This window comes from Microcaecilia unicolor, chromosome 6 (genome assembly GCF_901765095.1).
Source record: "Microcaecilia unicolor chromosome 6, aMicUni1.1, whole genome shotgun sequence".
Taxonomy (NCBI): domain Eukaryota; kingdom Metazoa; phylum Chordata; class Amphibia; order Gymnophiona; family Siphonopidae; genus Microcaecilia; species Microcaecilia unicolor.
This window is the reverse complement of record NC_044036.1, coordinates 105,634,550-105,652,323: the sequence shown is the minus strand read 5'-3', so window position 1 is coordinate 105,652,323 and position 17,774 is coordinate 105,634,550. Positions and strand designations below refer to the sequence as shown.

At 42.2% G+C, this 17,774-nt stretch overlaps 1 protein-coding gene across 3 annotated transcripts in view; it reads left to right on the top strand.

Annotated features, from left to right (window-relative positions):
• The window catches only part of NTNG1 (netrin G1), a 484,639-nt gene that overhangs the window by 446,251 nt on the left and 20,614 nt on the right, over positions 1-17,774 (top strand). The window contains exon 8 of one of the 3 annotated variants that reach the window (XM_030206224.1): positions 8,667-8,678. The exons of the other annotated variants lie outside the window; for them this stretch is intronic. Coding sequence (XP_030062084.1) covers positions 8,667-8,678 — 12 coding nt within the window. The remainder of the gene's footprint in view (positions 1-8,666; positions 8,679-17,774) is intronic. 3 annotated transcript variants of the gene reach the window in all.

Sequence of the window (17,774 nt, the reverse complement as noted above, 5' to 3'; positions counted from 1 at the left end):
ATTTTCTGAAGGATTTTGTAATAGCTTTCTTCACCTCACTTTTTAAACATGCCAGCTGTCGTTTGGTCTTCCGTCCTCCTTTTCTAATACGCGGAATATATTTTGCCTGGGCTTCCAGGTTGGTGTTTTTGAACAGTATCCACGCCTGATGTAATTTTTTGACCCTCGCAGCAGCTCCTGTAAGGTTTTTTTTTCACCGTTCTTCTCATTTTATCAAGTCTCCTTTGTTAAAGTTAAACGCTAACGTATATGATTTCCTATGTATACTTCAAATCTAATATCAAATCTGATCATTTTATGATCACTGTTATCAAGCGGCCCCAGCACCAACTCTGGTTGCTGCCGAGCTTTGCTGTCTGCTTTTTTTGCTGTCATGTGCAATGACTGTACACAAAGGACAAAATGGTAGGCATTTAAATGTAGATTTCATAATACCTGAAAATATTGAGAATTTTAATCCAGAGGCAATGCATTGACTATGAGACTCAATTAATCTCAAGCTGCTTTTAGCACCCTGTTTCTTTGCCTTGCCAAAGATTGTAATGGACTACACAGTAGTTCTGCCTGTTATGAACTCAATTCTACAAGCTAAATTAGTGCTATAAAATTAAGGCATGGAAGAAAGGATGTTAAATTAATATTTTAAAAGTGATACAGGAATTAGAAGAGAGAGAATACTTATCTATGCACGTTAACATATTTTGCTTGTAAATTGCTGCTTTCTGATACTTGGCTCAGTGGAAACATTTGGGGGGTTTGCTGCAAAAATAAATAAAAAAATAGGCAAAGAAATAAAGAACAAAGGATATAGATTATGGGGGCAATTCACACATATTAGAGCTGGACATGTTTATCCACTCCTACCCTAGCTAAGATAATGTTCAAGCACCTTTCTGTCTTCATTTGCAACTTTCTTTAAATTAGTCCCCTCATTTTCTTACTCCTGTTACTCTTATCTATCTATATATTTCATCTTTGCTTATATCCTATGCTGTCTATTAAAATATTTTATTGTGTATTGTGTAGTATGCTATGCCATACTTGGTATTGTTATTGTAATATTTTTACTGCTGTAATTGTCTATTCTTTATGTTTGACTTATTCTTACTGTACACCGCCTTGAGTGAATTCCTTCAAATAGGAGTTAAAAAAAAAATCCTAATAAAGTAAATTCTTTAAGTGAGTGCCTCCTTTTAGGCGCCCTGATGTTGCATGATGAAAGCTCAGTTTATAACAGCATCATATGTTGGCATCGGCGTGCAGTACATGTATGCATCCATAGTTACACCAACCACAGACCTGGCACAACCACTCTCATGTAAATGTTGCAAGGGCACATGTAACTGGCAGCCTCACTCATGCCCCTCCCATGCTCCGCCTATATGAATGCCTCCCTTATATTTATGTGCTATGGAGGTAATTCTCAAAAGGTCACTTAAAGTTAGGCGCTAGGATGCTGCACGCTAAGTAGGAGATTCTATATATGGTGCCTAAAAATTCCGCACAGAAAGCACTTCTGCCTAAGCATATTCTATAAGCGCACCTAGATTTAGGTGTATTATATAGAATATGCTTAATTGATAACCCAGTGCCTAAAACTACAAGCATCTATTTACACCAATGAAAACATGGCGTAAATCCCTGCACATAGATTTAGGCTCACTGGACCATATTCTGTAACTATCTGTGTAAATTTTGGAACACTCGTGAAATGCCCATTTCCACATCCATAGCCATGCCCCTTTTGAACTGCACGCATTAAAATTTAGGCGCCCTGCATTACAGAATACGCTCAGGGAGTTGTGCGCGTAAATTCTAATTATTACCAATTAGTTCTCATTGCTTGTTAGGTTCAGTTAACAACGCTGATTAGCTTTCGGTGCGGATCTCTAGGTGCACTATGTAGAATCCTGGGGTAAATGCAGATTCTGTTATGGCAATTATGCATGCAATTGGCATTATAGAATAGTAGCATAAGTCCTAAGTTTCCCGTCTAACTTTAGGCATGATCATTTACTGTAGCTCAAAGGCTGGTGCAAACACTTGTGCCCAACTCCTGTCAATTAGGCGCATAATGTATAACCTGCCTGCATAAATGTTAGGCACACCCATGACCCATACCTCTCCCAGATCCACGCCCCCTCGCAGTTGTGTGCAGGCCACAATTTATAGAATCCCGACTAAGGGCAGTTACAAGACATCACTGCTAATTAGTCCAATTAGCACCAATTATAGCCAGTAATTGGTTATTAGTGCCAATTAGCAGCTAATTATTAAATTAAGCTATGTGTGTAAATGATGCTATTTTATAACTTGCATGCACAACTTTCCACACTAAGAAGTAGATTCTATAAATGGGGTCTAAAAAATCAGCACCAAAAAAATTGCACTTACTGCTATTCTATAAACCATGCTTAATAGTTAGACCCAGTTTATAGAACAGCGCTTAGCACCAGGACCCGTGGCTACATTTAGGTGCGACCATTTACACCAATGAAAACCTGTTGTAAATCCTCATGTGTAAATCAGGCGCAGATCCTGCTAATTCCTGCCTCAGACCCGCCCATGCCCTTCCCTTGGCCACTCCTCCTTTTCTGATCCATGTACTAGAATTCACACGCACCTCTTTATAGAAAATGCCTATAAAGTAAAGCATTAAAATTCTAATTATTGCCAATTAGCACCAGTAATTACTTGTTATTCCCAATTATCAGCACTGATTGGCTTGTTAATCAATTAAGTTGCACATGCAAATTATACATGCATCCAAATGTGTGCATGCAACTCAAAGCGCCATATATAGACTCTGAGGATATGGGCTGGATTCAGTAAATAGTGCTCAAATTTGGATGCTGCAAATAATGAATACTGAGCACTATTCTAAAATCAGCATTCCGAGTTGGGCACTGTTTATAGAATAGTGCTTAGCACTGGGATCCATGAAACCTGGTGTAAATTCTCAAACCTAAATTAGGTGCAGACCTCACGCATTCTATAATACTGCGCACATCTTAAGTGAATGCCTCTGACCTGCCCATGCTCACGCCCCCTTTTCAGTTGTACAAAATAATTTACGTACTCATCTTTATAGAATAGAGCCTAGGATGATAAGCACGTAAATTCAAGTGGTTGCAAATTAGCACCCATAATTGATTCTTAGTACCCAGTTATTGGCACTAATTAGCTCATTACTCAATTGCACACACAAATTGTGTGCTCAAATTTGTGCATATAATTTTAGTGCCATTTCTAGAATTTGTGGGTAAGTGTAAAATTGTGCACCCAGTTTATAGAATTTGGGGGTCTGCCACTTACATGTGCCTGTACAGAATAGCACTTGTCACCCTTCTGTCATTTACATGTGAAAGTGCACTTACCTATGAAAGTCTACTACTACTGCTATTAATCATTTCTATAGCACTACTAAATGTACGCAGTGCATTATTTCCCAGATACTATATAGCGTGCCTAGAGATCCGCGCCAGAATCCAAGCGGATTCTATAACAAGGTGTGTAACTTAACAAGCTAATGAGCACTTATAACAGCACTTAACAAGCAATAATGAACAGTAATTGGCACTGATTAGAATTTATGCATACAACTCGCTAAGTGTATTCTGTAACAAAGTGCGCTGAACTTCTAATGCGCACAGGCAAAAAGGGGCATGGTTATAGGTGGGAAATGGGCATTTTATGAGTACATAGCTATAGATTATGGCCCAGTGTGCATAAATCTATGTGCAGGGATTTACGCCACGTTTTCTTTGGTATAAATCAATGCGCATAGTTTTAGGCACTGACATATGAACTAAACATATTCTATAATTGAATTTTAGACGCTATATATAGAATCTTCCCCTATATACAGGTATTTTCTATGTCTCTACGGGGCTCACAATCTAAGGTTTTGCACCTGGGGCAATGGAGTGTTAAGTGACTTGCCCAAGGTCACGGTATTCTGTACATTTACACACTCAAGTGGCACATAAATACAGGAGCCCAATTACAGAATTGCCCTTCAGGTGAGCATTAAGTACTACATTCCTCTGAAATGTTCAGCAACAATAGACACAGCGTGGTAGTAACATGGAGGGGCATAATCGAAAGGGACGTCCAAGTTTTGTTGAGGACATCCTCGCAAAACATCCCGATGGAGTGGCGGGGAAACCCGTATTATCGAAACAAGATGGACATCCATCTTTCGTTTCAATAATACGGTCAGGGATGCCCAAATCTTGAAATTTAGGTCGTCCTTAGAGATGGTCGTCCCTAGACTTGGTTGTTTCTGATTTTCGGCGATAATGGAAACCAAGGACGCCCATCTCAGAAACTACCAAATACAAGCCCTTTGGTCATGGGAAGGGCCAGCATTTGTAGTGCACTGGTCCCCCTAACATGCCAGGACACCAACTGGGCACCCTAGGGGGCACTGCAGTGGACTTCATCAAATGCTCCCAGGAACATAGCTCCCTTACCTTGTCTGCTGAGCCCCCCCCAAACCCCTCCTAAAACCCACTACCCCCAACTGTACAGCACTACCATAGCCCTTACGGGTGAAGGGGACACCTAGATGTGGGTACAGTGGGTTTCTGGTGTGTTTTTGAGGGCTTGCTGTTTCCTCCACAAACATAACACGTAGGGAGGGGGATGGACCTGGGTCCGCCTGCCTGAAGTGCACTGCACCAACTAAAACTGCTCCAGGGACCTGCATACTGCGATGATGGAGCTGAGTATGACATCTGAGGCTGGCATAGAGGTTGGCAAAAAATATTTTTAAAGATGTTTTTTGAGGGTGGGAGGGGGTTAGTGACCACTGGGGAGTAAGGGGAGGTCATCCCCGATTCTCTTCGGCGGTCATCTAGTTAGTTCAGCCACCTTTTTGTGGCTTGGTCATAAGAAAAACAGGACCAAGTAAAGTCTTCCAAGTGCTCATCAGGGACGCCCTTTTTTTCCATTATGGGTCGAGGATGTCCATGTGTTAGGCACGCCCAAGTCCTTCCTTCGCTACGCCTCCGACACGCCCCCTTGAACTTTGGCCCTCCCTGCGATGGAAAGCAGTTGTGGACATCCAAAATCGGCTTTCGATTATACAGATTTGGACACCCCTGTGAGAAGGACGCCCTTCTTCTGATTTGTGTCGAAAGATGGGCGTCCTTCTCTTTCGAAAATGAGCCCGATGGTAACATAGTAGATGACGGCAGATAAAGACCTGTACGGTCCATCCAGTCTGCCCAACAAGATAAACTCATTCTTTATATGTATGCCTGGCCTTGATTTGTCCTTGCCATTTTCAGGGTACAGATTGTAGAAGTCTGCCCAGCACTAGCTTTGCTTCCCAATTGCCAGTCTTGCCACCCAATCTCCACTAAGCTTCTGTAGTGGTACCATACAGCATCTTAACTTAGCTGCCATGAAAGGAAAATTGCTGCCTTCCCTTCGGTGTGGCTGCTGAAACCTCCCTCTTCTTTCTGGGAAATTGCGCAAGAATGACCTTCCTGTCGCTTCTGCAACAAAATTATTGGGGAGTTTTAGCCATATCGGGGAAAAGAATTAAGATATAAAGCAATACAAGGGTGGAATTTGATATATTTTAGTTGGCCCTAATTATGACCTGCTACATATACGCTATTGATCTTTAACAAAATTTTATCCATTGATGAGGATTCAGTGCACGTTATGCGCATGTTCAATAAGTAGCAAGGCATCTCGGCTGTACCTGCTATGGGTCTTCATATATTAGCGCACATCCAGTTCCTTTGAGTGCCAAAATATTTTTGTGTGTGCCAATCATTTGTATCCATGTACACCTACATATTAATTGCATTCAAGCAGTACACATATAAAAAAGGTTTAGTGTTCATACCCTGCATGCAATGTGTGAAAAGAAATTTCACACAGACACAAAAATCAGGAAAAATTCAGAAAATATGAAACTGAGTCTTTTTTGGGGAGTGGGGGGTTGGGGAGAGCAGGGCACTGTGCATGTTTCTAATATTTGCCAGGAGCCGACCAGTTCAATTACCCTGGAGAATAGCGATGAGATGCCGCATCACATGAGCATTATCTAAAACTTTTACCTAAATATAGCCACTGTTTGAAGAAATGGCTAGCTATAAATATTTTGTTGTGTACTGTATGTTCTTTAAGCATGAAAATGAAACAGATGACAAAGACCATTCCTGGTGTGCTCCAAACAGGTTTTCCAACAGGACAGCCAAAGTGAATGCCAGGAGATTGATTGCATACAGTGTTTCTAATTTGTGGTTCATTTCCTCTTTCAGTTGCCTGAAAATCCACATCTGAGTTCACCTTCACTATCTTAGGAGTCCTTTTACTAAGCTGCGGTAGAAATTGGTCTTAGCACTCGCTTATACAGGTCTTTCCTACGTGCTAAGGCCATTTCTACCACAGCCATAAAATTGGCCAGGTCTATAGTCAAAGTGACTTAATGGGCCAGAAATGGCTCCAGGACAGTTAATTCAATTGTTTGGGACTAACCAGTCATTTTTGGTAGCACTTAACCGGTTAGTTCCATTGAAAGTGTCCGGTTAGCACCTATCCTGAAACCAGCTGTTTTAGGGGTGTTTCGGGAGCAAAGTCAGCACTTGGCTGCTGAAGAGCCGAGATTCAGCACTTAACCACCATGTTAGCTGCATAAATATGATCACATAAAAAGTCCATCCTGTCTGTATGCGGTGCCCCATAAGTGCTGAATACTGCACCCTTTAAGATGGGTTATTTTACTGCTAACCCCAGTTTTAGTATCTAGGTCTCATTGTTAAAATAGCACAATTTGGTGGTAAAATAACACATCTCAAGTGTGGTCCCTATTGACAACTTCTCCCCTCAGTGTCCTAACCTGCCTTGATAGTTTTAACGGGTATTGGCACTGCATATCAGGAGCCAAATGAATATACATAGGAGCCAACTTTTCAAAATGATTGGGGTGCTAAACCCAGTAACAATTACCTGTCCCTGGACACAGTCAAAGAGTTTCCTCAATACTGGTGGTGCTCAAGTACGCCCAGCACCCAAAAACGTTGGCTCCTATGCCTGGATAAATTCTGGCTCCTCCCTCAGCCCACCTCAGCTGTATACAGATTGTGCCAGAACAATCAGTAAACATTTTCAGTAGTTCAGTAAACATCTCCAGTAGTATTATCAAGACAATGCTTATCAGAGAGGTAGCACCATTTTATTGTCGTTTTGGCTTCAATCCCTCACAGGGCTAGCCTTAAATAAATAAATAAATCCCTGACACTCATGTGAAATCTTAATTCCATCCACAACTTTTGGGAATGCCCCGATATGCCCCTGGGTATATTGGGTATATTGTATTGCGCGTTCACACTCTGACTACTCCTGGATCACGTCTTTATCAAGATTGTTTTCCAATGATTACATTGTGTTATATATCGTTCAGTGATTTTGAGCACAGACCCCTGACGTAGGCATTTTGCTGAAACACAGTGCTGTGTCAGGTCCTGAAGAATAAAGATTGTTTCCATTATATTCTTCACACTGCTGTTTCTTTACGGAAGAGCTCTGCTGAGCACACTACTCCTTCCTTTGGTATTTATTGATGTAGTGGCATACGGTCCTCCGCTTTTGCGGTATTCCTCCAACATGCTCCTGGCCATGCCCTCTTTTCACATATATGCTAGAAAAGTTAGGCGCCAATCCTGATAAAATAGTGCACAGCTAGATGTGCACACAGGTTCCAATCAAAGCCAAGTAACTTTGTTAGCACCCAATTATTGCTAGTTAAGAGCTTGTTAATCAAGTTGTAATATACAGCCCTTCCTGCAAAAACATCACAGGGCGGTTTACATCACAAAGAAAAATTAATATTAAAAGAAAACTAGAAAGGAATGCCATATTTTTAAAACAGGAAAGAAACCGCTCATACAACAAGTATTAGGAATAAATAATATAAATAACAACACAAGATAAAAATATAATCAGCATATTGGGCGACAGTGAATCCGTGGTGTCTCACCACTGTCTGATATCTCCAGACCAAAAGCCGTCTGAAATAGATATGATTTCAAGGCTGTATGAAACTTAGTGTAAAACATTTTTAAATTAACATATGGCAGGAGGGCATTCCAAAGTGATGAAACAGTGCAATAGAATGCAGTATTTCTAGTTGATTCCAACACAGCATTCCTTGGCGATGGGGATCTCTAGTCGGTTATCATTAAAGGATCAAAGGAATCTAAGTGGAGCATAGGGAGGGCAGCAAGACAAGAAGGACTACCTAAATGTGAGGATTAAGATCTTAAATTGTATGCGATAGATAATAGAAAGCCAATGATAAAAAATAAAAAGAGATGTAATATGATCAAACCGCATAGTTCATGTAAGAATTCGAAGAGACGTATTTTGCACTGTTTGAAGCCAGCGTAGAGAATAATTAGGTAACCCTGAATAAACGGAAGTACAATAATCTAAACAAGAAGTTGTAAGAGCGTACAAAAATGTTTGTTGAGAGGAATTATCAAGAGAAAGCTGAACAATATGGAACTGATGAAGGTAATAGAAGGAAGTTGAAACCAAAGATACCATCTGTTCCTTAAAAGTCAGTTCTTTGTCCAAAATTATCCCAAGATAATTAAAGGAAGGGACCAACTGAATTGGCTGACCATTAATCATAGGTGCAATAGAACATGCACGTGGTTTGCAGCAAGCATTTTTGAAGGGTTAAGAATAAGTTCATTTTCTGTTAACCGTGAAGATATGGTTTCCAAAGCAGTATTGAGTCTAGTCAAATTAGGCTGAAGGGAGTCAGTATAAAACACTATTAAAATATCATCTGAAGCAACTCATGATTGGCGGTGTCAAAGGCTGCTGTATGGTCCAAGCAAACAAGAATAATAATATCACCTTTATCAACTGTGGAATGGATATCGCTGATGAGGATGTTAAGAATTGTTTCACAACTGTGACCAGTTCGAAACCCTGACTGACGAGGATGTAACAGGGGAAGTGTGTATAAATGTGGGCACACAATTACAAAATTACTCTATAACCTCCTAATTCTATAAAAGTCACCAAAAATTGCATGTGAAAATTTGGGCATGTGCTCAATTTGCGTATGCAACTTAATTGAGTAATGAGCCAATTGGTGCCAATAATTAACTTTTTAACAAGCAATTATTGGCACTAATCAGATTTAATTAAATATTTACGTGCATGAATTTAGATACGGGATCCACACCTGAATTGTACACATGGCTCAAGAAAGATGGCACGGGAATAGGAGGGTCATGGTTGTTTCGGGATGGTAACAGGTGTGGTTTTGAGTTAGGTGTGCAATTGGGGCAACACATCTAAATTTAGGCAACTGGCATTTGCACCACATTTTTTGTTGGTATAAATGGCAGCACCTAAATTTACATGTGACCCCTGCACATAGACCGCTACTAAATGGACTTGGGAAAATCCACAATTTCGAGAATAACTTGTATAAAATGTTTGTACGTTCGGGTAGCTTGCCAGGTGCCCTTGACCTGGATTGGCCGCGTTGGGGACAGGATGCTGGGCTCAATGGGCCTTTGGTCTTTTCCCAGTATGGCATTACTTATGTACATGTATTGTATAAACCATGCCTAACTTGAAATGCAGCTTATAGAATAGCGCCTTTTTTGCGCCAATTTTGTAGGTCAACAAAACAGAGCAGAGATAGCCCAGGGAAGGAGAAATCTCAAGTTCACAAGTGAAGTTTATTGGTAAATGACCCAACATAGCCAAGTTTTGGCACTTATGCCTTCGTCATGGGTCAAATACATTACCAAACGTACAATTCTTCATAGGCACAAGAATAAACAGGATAATCTGGGCATAGAATGCTGCTGGAGACCACAGAAATCAGGCAGTATGCACTTTTTTTTTCTATGTGTTTGGTAATGTATTTGACCCCTTACAATTTGGCCATGTCGGGTCATTTACCAATAAATGTCACTTGTGAACTTGAGATTTCTCCTTCCCTGGGCTATCTCTGCTCTGTTTCGTTGTCTTGGATGTTTGTGCAGAGTATTTTGCTTCTGTATTTGTGGTGCCAATTTTGTAGGTGCCGTATATAAAATTCACCTCTACGTGCATAGCTAGTAAAGAGACCCTGTTGAGAAAATGAGGCTTGTATTATTTAATGTGCACTAAATGATATTTACACACATTAACATGTTAAACATAGCTTAGTAAATGAGGAACTAAAGGGCCCTTTTGCAAAGGTGCTTAAGGACCAATGCGCGTGAAACAGGCGTCAAATCGACATTACCGCCTTGCCACCACACATGCCTGGTGACAATTCCGAGTTTGTTACATGCCAAAAACCTACGGTAGAAAATAATTTTCTATTTTCTACTGCGGGGGCGTTCGTGGTGGTAATCAGCAGTTGGCGCATGCTGGATGATTACCGCCCACACTACCGCAGGCCACTTTTTGGTATATCTTTGTAAAAGGGTCCCTAAGTGCCTGGGGCAATAAAGAAAGCAATACTTATCCAAGTCACAAACACATCAATGGCATAGGTATGATCCCTTGCTTTCCTGGCTCTATCCACTGAGCAACTCCTCCACACTATTTCACAACCGGTGCCACACCATGCAGCATGTGAGGACGTTTGTATGAAATTATAAAATATAATGTTGACATATGGAAGGTCTAGTTAATCCCCCAAATTTGTGCTAATCATATCAGATTCATGAGGATTAATCACACTGTTGAGATGCTAATTCTTAGCATTGGAGTGACCCTAGCTCACAATCCCGCACGCATTTTCTGACGTGTCAAAATCCTTGCAGTCTTCATTTCATATTTATTTATTTATTTTCAAATTTTATATTCTGCACTATCTTTGGGATTCTACTGTCTTCAGTTTTAAGTTCCTGGGGAATGTGAGATTTAGAAAGCAAGGCTGTCCTTGATATCTTAAGCTTTGTGTTTCATTGAAAAGGCAGCCTCAGCTGGGTGTTTCTAGGTGCTCGAAATATTTCAACCCAGAAGCATAGCAGTAGAGAGATAATAAGAAAAACTTTAGTCCATCCACTCTGCTAGGAGGATGTTGTAATAATTTGCATGCTATGCTTATCTCCTAGAAATGTCAATATGGAAAATCCATCATATTGTATGAGAGGAACAGTTGGCAGCAGCTGGTAGTATAGCGTAGTTATTGTTACATATTGCAATCAGAACTCCAGTTAAATTCAGATTAGAGTAATACCTAGAAATTGTGGAAAACCTCTACAAACAAGCACAAATGTAACTGGCAAAAATTGTTCTTTTTTTCTTCCAAATACAGGGCCCATTATTTTGATTTCTAAAATACAAGATAGGTCAAAGAGGTCATGGATATGGGGTGCATACCAAAAAACAAAATGGCTGGTGTAAATGCTTGTGCCTAGCTATCGGCTCTGCCTTTAGCTCCGCCCCTAGCTATAGGCAGATAGACACATAAACTATAAGTATTCTATAATGTATGCTAGGCACGCCCCTGACCTGACCATGCCTCTCCTAGGTCTATGTCCCATTGCAGTTGTGCAATCTGAAATTATAGAATACTGACTATGGTCAATTACATGCATAACTGATAATTACTGACAATTAGTGCCAATTAATACTATATCCAGTAATTGGAAATATCAGAAAATATCTCCTACCAACCTTCTTACCCTCGATGCTCTTCCCAACTTCTCCTTTATCGCCCCACCTCCTTACCTATCCCTATCCTTTCTCTCACACCTCTTCTATCCCATTTACTCCTTGTTCATTTGTCTTGTCACATACCTCCTTGTTGATTCTGATACTACAGATTGTATTCTCTTGTTACTATGTAAGCCGCATTGAGCCTACGATGAGCGGGAAAGCGTGGGGTACAAATGTAATAAATAAAAAAATAATGCCAAGTAGCAGCTCATTAGCTAATTAAGGGGTCCTTTTACAAAGGTGTGCTGAAAAATGGCTTGTGGTAGTGTAGGCGCGGGTTTTGGGTGCGCGCCAATCCATTTTTCAGCACACCTGTGAAAAAGGCCCTTTTTTCCCCAAAAATGGACGTGCGACAAAATCAAAATTGCCACACGTCCATTTCGGGTCTAAGACCTTACCGCCAGCCATTGACCTAGCGGTAAAGAATCGGGGCGGTAATGATTTACGCGCATCAAATGCCACTTGGTGCAATCCATTACACGCATCCTAAAATAAAAATATTTTTCAGACACGGGTATCGGACGTACACCAAAAATAAAATTACCACAAGAGCCACGCGGTAGTCAGGCGGTAACTCCATTTTGGCGCACATTGGCTGCGCGTAGACGCTTGCACGGCTTAGTAAAAGGACCCCTAAGTTATGCTCATAACTTACCCTGTTCTATAAATTGTGTGTTCAATTAGGGGCTTATTGTCCATATTTAATCATATCTTTTATATTTAGGAGGTCAACTGCTAGCACTTGTACCTTGTGCTAAAAATCAGCTGGTGCTAAACGTTGAGACACCCATTATATTCCTATGGGTGTCTCAGCATTTACCCTCAGATTCTGTATAGCACATCTAGAGATCTGCACCGAAATCCAAGCGGATTCTATAATACCGTGCGTAACTTAATTATCTTATCAAGTTAATTAGCGTTGATAGCACTAAACAAGCAAAATGAGTACTAATTGGCAATAATTAGAATTTATGCGCACAACTCCCCAAGTGTATTCTGTAATTCAGTGCACCTAACTTCTAATGTACTCAGGCAAAAAGGGGCATGGTTATAGGCGGGGAAATGGGCATTTTGTGGGCATTCCAAAATTTACGCACATAGTTATAGAATATGGCCCAGTGTGTGTAAATCTATGTGCAGGGATTTACGCCATGTTTTCATTTGTGTAAATGGAGGTTTGTAGTTTTAGGCGCTGAAATATCAACTAAGCTTATTCTATATTCAGTACCTAAATCTAGGCACTGCTTATAATATACTCTTAGTCAGCATTGAGGGGCATAATCGAACGGTGCCGGCCACCTAGATGCCGGCTATCTTTTGTTTCAATAATACGGTGGGAGCCGACCAAATCTCAGCATTTGGGCTGGCTTTAGAGATGGCTGGCATTGGTTTCCGGCGATAATGGAAACTAATGCCGGCGATCTCAAACCCGGCCAAATCCAAGGCATTTGGTCGTGAGAGGAGCCAGCATTTGTAGTGCACTGGTCCCCCTCACATGCCAGGACACCAACCAGGCACCCTAGGGGGCACTGCAGTGGACTTCAAAAATTGCTCCCAGGTGCATAGCTCCCTTTCCTTGTGTGCTGAGCCCCCCCCATCCCCCCCAAATCCCACTCCCCACAACTCTACACCACTACCATAGCCCTAAGGTGTGAAGGGGAGCACCTATATGTGGGTCCAGTGGGTTTTGGGGGGGGGGGGTTGCAGGGCTCCCATTTACCACCACAAGTGTAACAGGTGGGGGGGGATGGGCCTGGGTTCACCTGCCTGAAGTGCACTGCACCCACAAAAACTCCCTCCGGTGGTCATCTGCTCAGTTGGGGCACTTTTTTGAGGCTTGGTCCTAAAAATAAATGGACCAAGTGAAGCCGGCGAAGTGCTCATTATCGGCTGAAGCCGGCCATCTCATAACCATGCCCCCGTCCCGCCTTCCATACCCTGTGGAAATGCCCCCTTTAACTTTGGCCGGCTCTGCGATGGAAAGCAGTTGGAGCCGGCTAAAATCGGCTTTCAATTATACCGATTTGGCCGGGTTCAGGAGATGGCTGGCCATCTCCCGATTTGTGTCGGAAGATGGCCAGCGATCTCCTTCGAAAATAAGCAGGACTGATTATTGTGCCAATTTTTTAGGTGCCATATATAAAATCTCCCCTTTAGCGTCAGCTCATTTTTAGCATGAGCTAAAAATGCTAGCGCACCTTAGTAAAAGACCTCCTTCATCTTCATAAACATGAGTGCTTTACACATAACAATATTTAAAGTTTTGAACAAGTATGAGGGTTAAATGGGGGCCACTCAAGAACTGAAACAAATCAATAGTTGTCAGCCTAAAACTAGATATACATAACTACTGCATATCATTTCTTTAGCGCTACTAGATGTATGCAGCACTGTACATTTGAATATGAAGAGACAGTCCCTGCTTGACAGAGCTTACAATCTAATCAGGACAGACAAACAGGACAAATAAGGGATCTACTTAAGGTGGGAATGATAAAACAGACATGGGTACTGAACAAGTGAATAGGGGGTTGGAGTTAAAAGCAGCCTCAAAAAGGTGGGCTTTTAGCATAGATTTGTGCCAAATGTTCATACGGAATAAAAAATACTAGGAAATCATTTCTTCCAATGAAAGACAATAATGTATATCTAGAATTGCTTGGTAATCTATGAAAATACAGTACTTAAATAATCTGCTGTGGGGATAACTACTCTGTATCCTACCTCACCATGGGAAAAATTACTATAACAAGATACAATGAGAATTGCTTGTTCAATAACACTGAGAATGCATTACAGAAAAATGGATATCGGGACATTATAAGTAATACTTAAATCAATTTCACTGTTCAGACCTGCAGGTGATATAGTATTGAAATCAAATGCTATTCTTTCTGAAGTAATATTTTGTCAGTATCTCCTCCTCTCCATGGTAAACTTACTAATTTGGAAATAAAAAATTTTCAAATCTAAAAATCAGAGGAATAAATATTCAAAGAGGCTCCTGGCCATTTAAATTGCTTGTGTTGGGCTATCCAGAAATATTCAGCACTTAACCAAATATCTCATCTAACCTCCCATGCTGAAACCAGCTAATTTGTGGACGGTCTGAGGCAAAGTTAGGGCAGAGCAGAAACGTAGCCAGTTAGTGGCGATTTTCAGACCATTAACCAGCTGAGAAACCACATAAAGGGCCCTGTTGTGCTGTAGGTGTGCTAATTTTTTAGCGCACGCTAAAAATCTATTCCTATGGGTGGGTGTCTCTAGCATTAGCGTTTGCTAATTTTTAGCACATACTAAAAGGTTAGTGGCAGGAGCATAGCTACGGGTGCCACCCAATCTGAGCTCAGGCCCACCCAGTTTTACAGCAGCTGAGCAGCCACACTCTTGCCACAGCCTTAGTTTCTGCCCACTCAGCCACCTCCCACATGCTTTTCTCAGCAGTTGGCACTCACTGGCAGCTCCTCCCAGCGCACGACGCCGGGCCTCATGTAATCTCACGCTAAACACAGTCTCGCGGAGTTGCAGCCACTGTTATTCATGTACAGCAAGCAACCTCAGCTGCATGCTCCATGCGTGTGCCACCACACTGCACTGCCATCTTTCTCCCCTCGGGCTCATCTGGTGCTCCCATGCGCAGTTGCGCATGGCACAATGGCGCCGTGCCGCACACAGTGCTGCATGGGAAAGGTGGCGGGTGCAGCTTCAAGTCCACACTGTGCCTGCCTGTGCATGGTGCCCTGCCCTGCTGGCCGGGTCTATGATTTTCAGTCGGTTCTCTTGGGGAGTCAATTGATCGCAGTCACAGTAGCAGCAGTAGTACTCCCATGTGGCCCCTTACAGCTACAGGAGCCAGGTAGTAAATACATATACATTTTTTAAAAACTTTTTAATGTCATGTAGCAATTGTGTTTGTACTCAAAATGCTGGCTGGTGGTGGTGGGCTTCTGGGTGGGGTAAGCACTTCACTGACTAGGATAAAAAAGGTATATTTAATAATTAAATATACCTTTTTTTGCCCTAGACAGTGAAGAGCCCACCCTCACTTAGAAGCCCCCACCACCCAGCATTTTTATTACTCTTCTAATCAAAATGATGGCTCTGGTCTGGTGTTGGGCTTCTGAGTGGGGGGTGGACTCTTCACTGCCTAGGGCAAAAAAGAAAGGTATATTTAATCATTAAATATATCTGTTTTGTTATATGTCGTTGTTGTCATTATAATGCAGGATCCTGTCATGTGCGTTGAGATGTTTGCTATTATAGTAGACTTATGTCTGGTCAAGTTTGATATGGTATAATGTAACTTTATTTATAAATATTGTTTTTTTTTATTTATGTATGGGTTTCTACACTTGGGGTGCAGAAACCCAAAAGAGAGATACCGGATAGGAGGGGAGAGATCAGTAAGCTCGACTCAGGAGAGAGACCTTGGGGTATTAGTGTCTGAGGATCTGAAGGTGAAGAAACAATGCAACAAGGCGACGGCCGTGGCCAGAAGGATGCTAGGCTGCGTAGAGAGGGGCTTAACCAGCAGAAGAAAGGAGGTGTTGATGCCCCTCTACAAGTCATTGGTGAGGCCCCACTTGGAGTATTGTGTTCAGTTTTGGAGGCCGTATCTTGCTAAAGATGTAAAAAGACTGGAAGCGGTGCAAAGAAAATCTACAAAAATGGTATGGGATTTGCGTTGCAAACCGTACAAGGAGAGACTTGCTGACCTGAACATGTATACCTTGGAGAAAAGGAGAAATAGGGGTGACATGATACAGGCGTTCAGATATTTGAAAGGTATTAATCCACAAATGAACCTTTTCCGGAGTCGGGAAGGCGACAGAACTAGAGGACATGAATTGAGGTTGAAGGGGGGCAGACTTAGGACTAATGTCAGGAAGTATTTTTTCACAGAGAGGGTGGTGGATATGTGGAATGCCCTCCCGCAGGAGCTGGTGGAGATGAAAACTTGCAGGTATCATTTCTCCAGCCCTTAGGAGCCCACTGGGCCACCAAGAATCTTTAAGTTAGGCCCGGGGGGGGGGGTCTATGTGGCTGGGAGTGGTGGGGGTTGGCTCTGTTGACCTTTGGAAGCAGGGGGCACCTGCATCTTTTATGCTGGTTTCAGCTGAATATTCACCAGCACAACTGTGCTTAGTCCGGATATTCAATGCCAGTACTGAATATCTGAGCCTAATTCTCCCACAACGCTCAGCATTTTTAAAAATGCTGATCGCTGCAAGCTGATTCTCAATGAGTGATTATTAGATAAATAATGTTCCACCAAGGGAGCAGTGGTAATATCCCTTTAATATTAATTTTGTGTTCCAACATTCTGATCTTAACTTTCCTGATTGTCTTACCAATGTATAGACGTTTATACAGACAGATGACAATATAAATTACTTTTTCTGTATTGCAATCTGAGTATTATTGTAAGGGACATCATCCAGGAGTCTCCTGCAAGGAATGAAGAGCAGGAGCAATTAGTGTTGGAACTCATCACCCTCTCTGCAGCATTTGCAGATGGCCCAATAGAGGCTGATTTGGAGCCATAGCCGGCCTGTAGGGGACCCTGCCACCACAGGCAGCAGGTGCTGCAGCTAGCCAACAAACTGCTGGCACAGAATTTGCAGCTGGTGGACTACCGGTAGCAGAAGCTACAGCTGCTGCATGAGAGGCTCCAAGTGCAACAAGAATGCAGGCAGCTGCTGCGGAGCATGAAGCAGGAGAGCCAAGAGACAGCCCAGAATACCTGGCAGCAGCTTCTGGGGATCTGGCAAGATCTCCAGGATTACACGGCAGCCTTGGCGAGCACACTGCCCACACAGTAAGTGCCTGAGCCTCCAACTGGAAGCAATGAGGTCACTAGTCCATCAGCAACACACCCTCCACACCAGCTGCAACTGGCACCAGTAGCCACACTACCCAGCCAACTTCACAGCACCCACATCATCTCAAGAGCAGCAACTGCCTTCCAAGTGTCCAATGATGGGACCCACAGCGCCCCAGGCCTGTGGGGCAGCCATGAAGCCAAGTCCTTTAGGGGCAGAAGACATTCCCTTTCTGGGTGCTGGGCT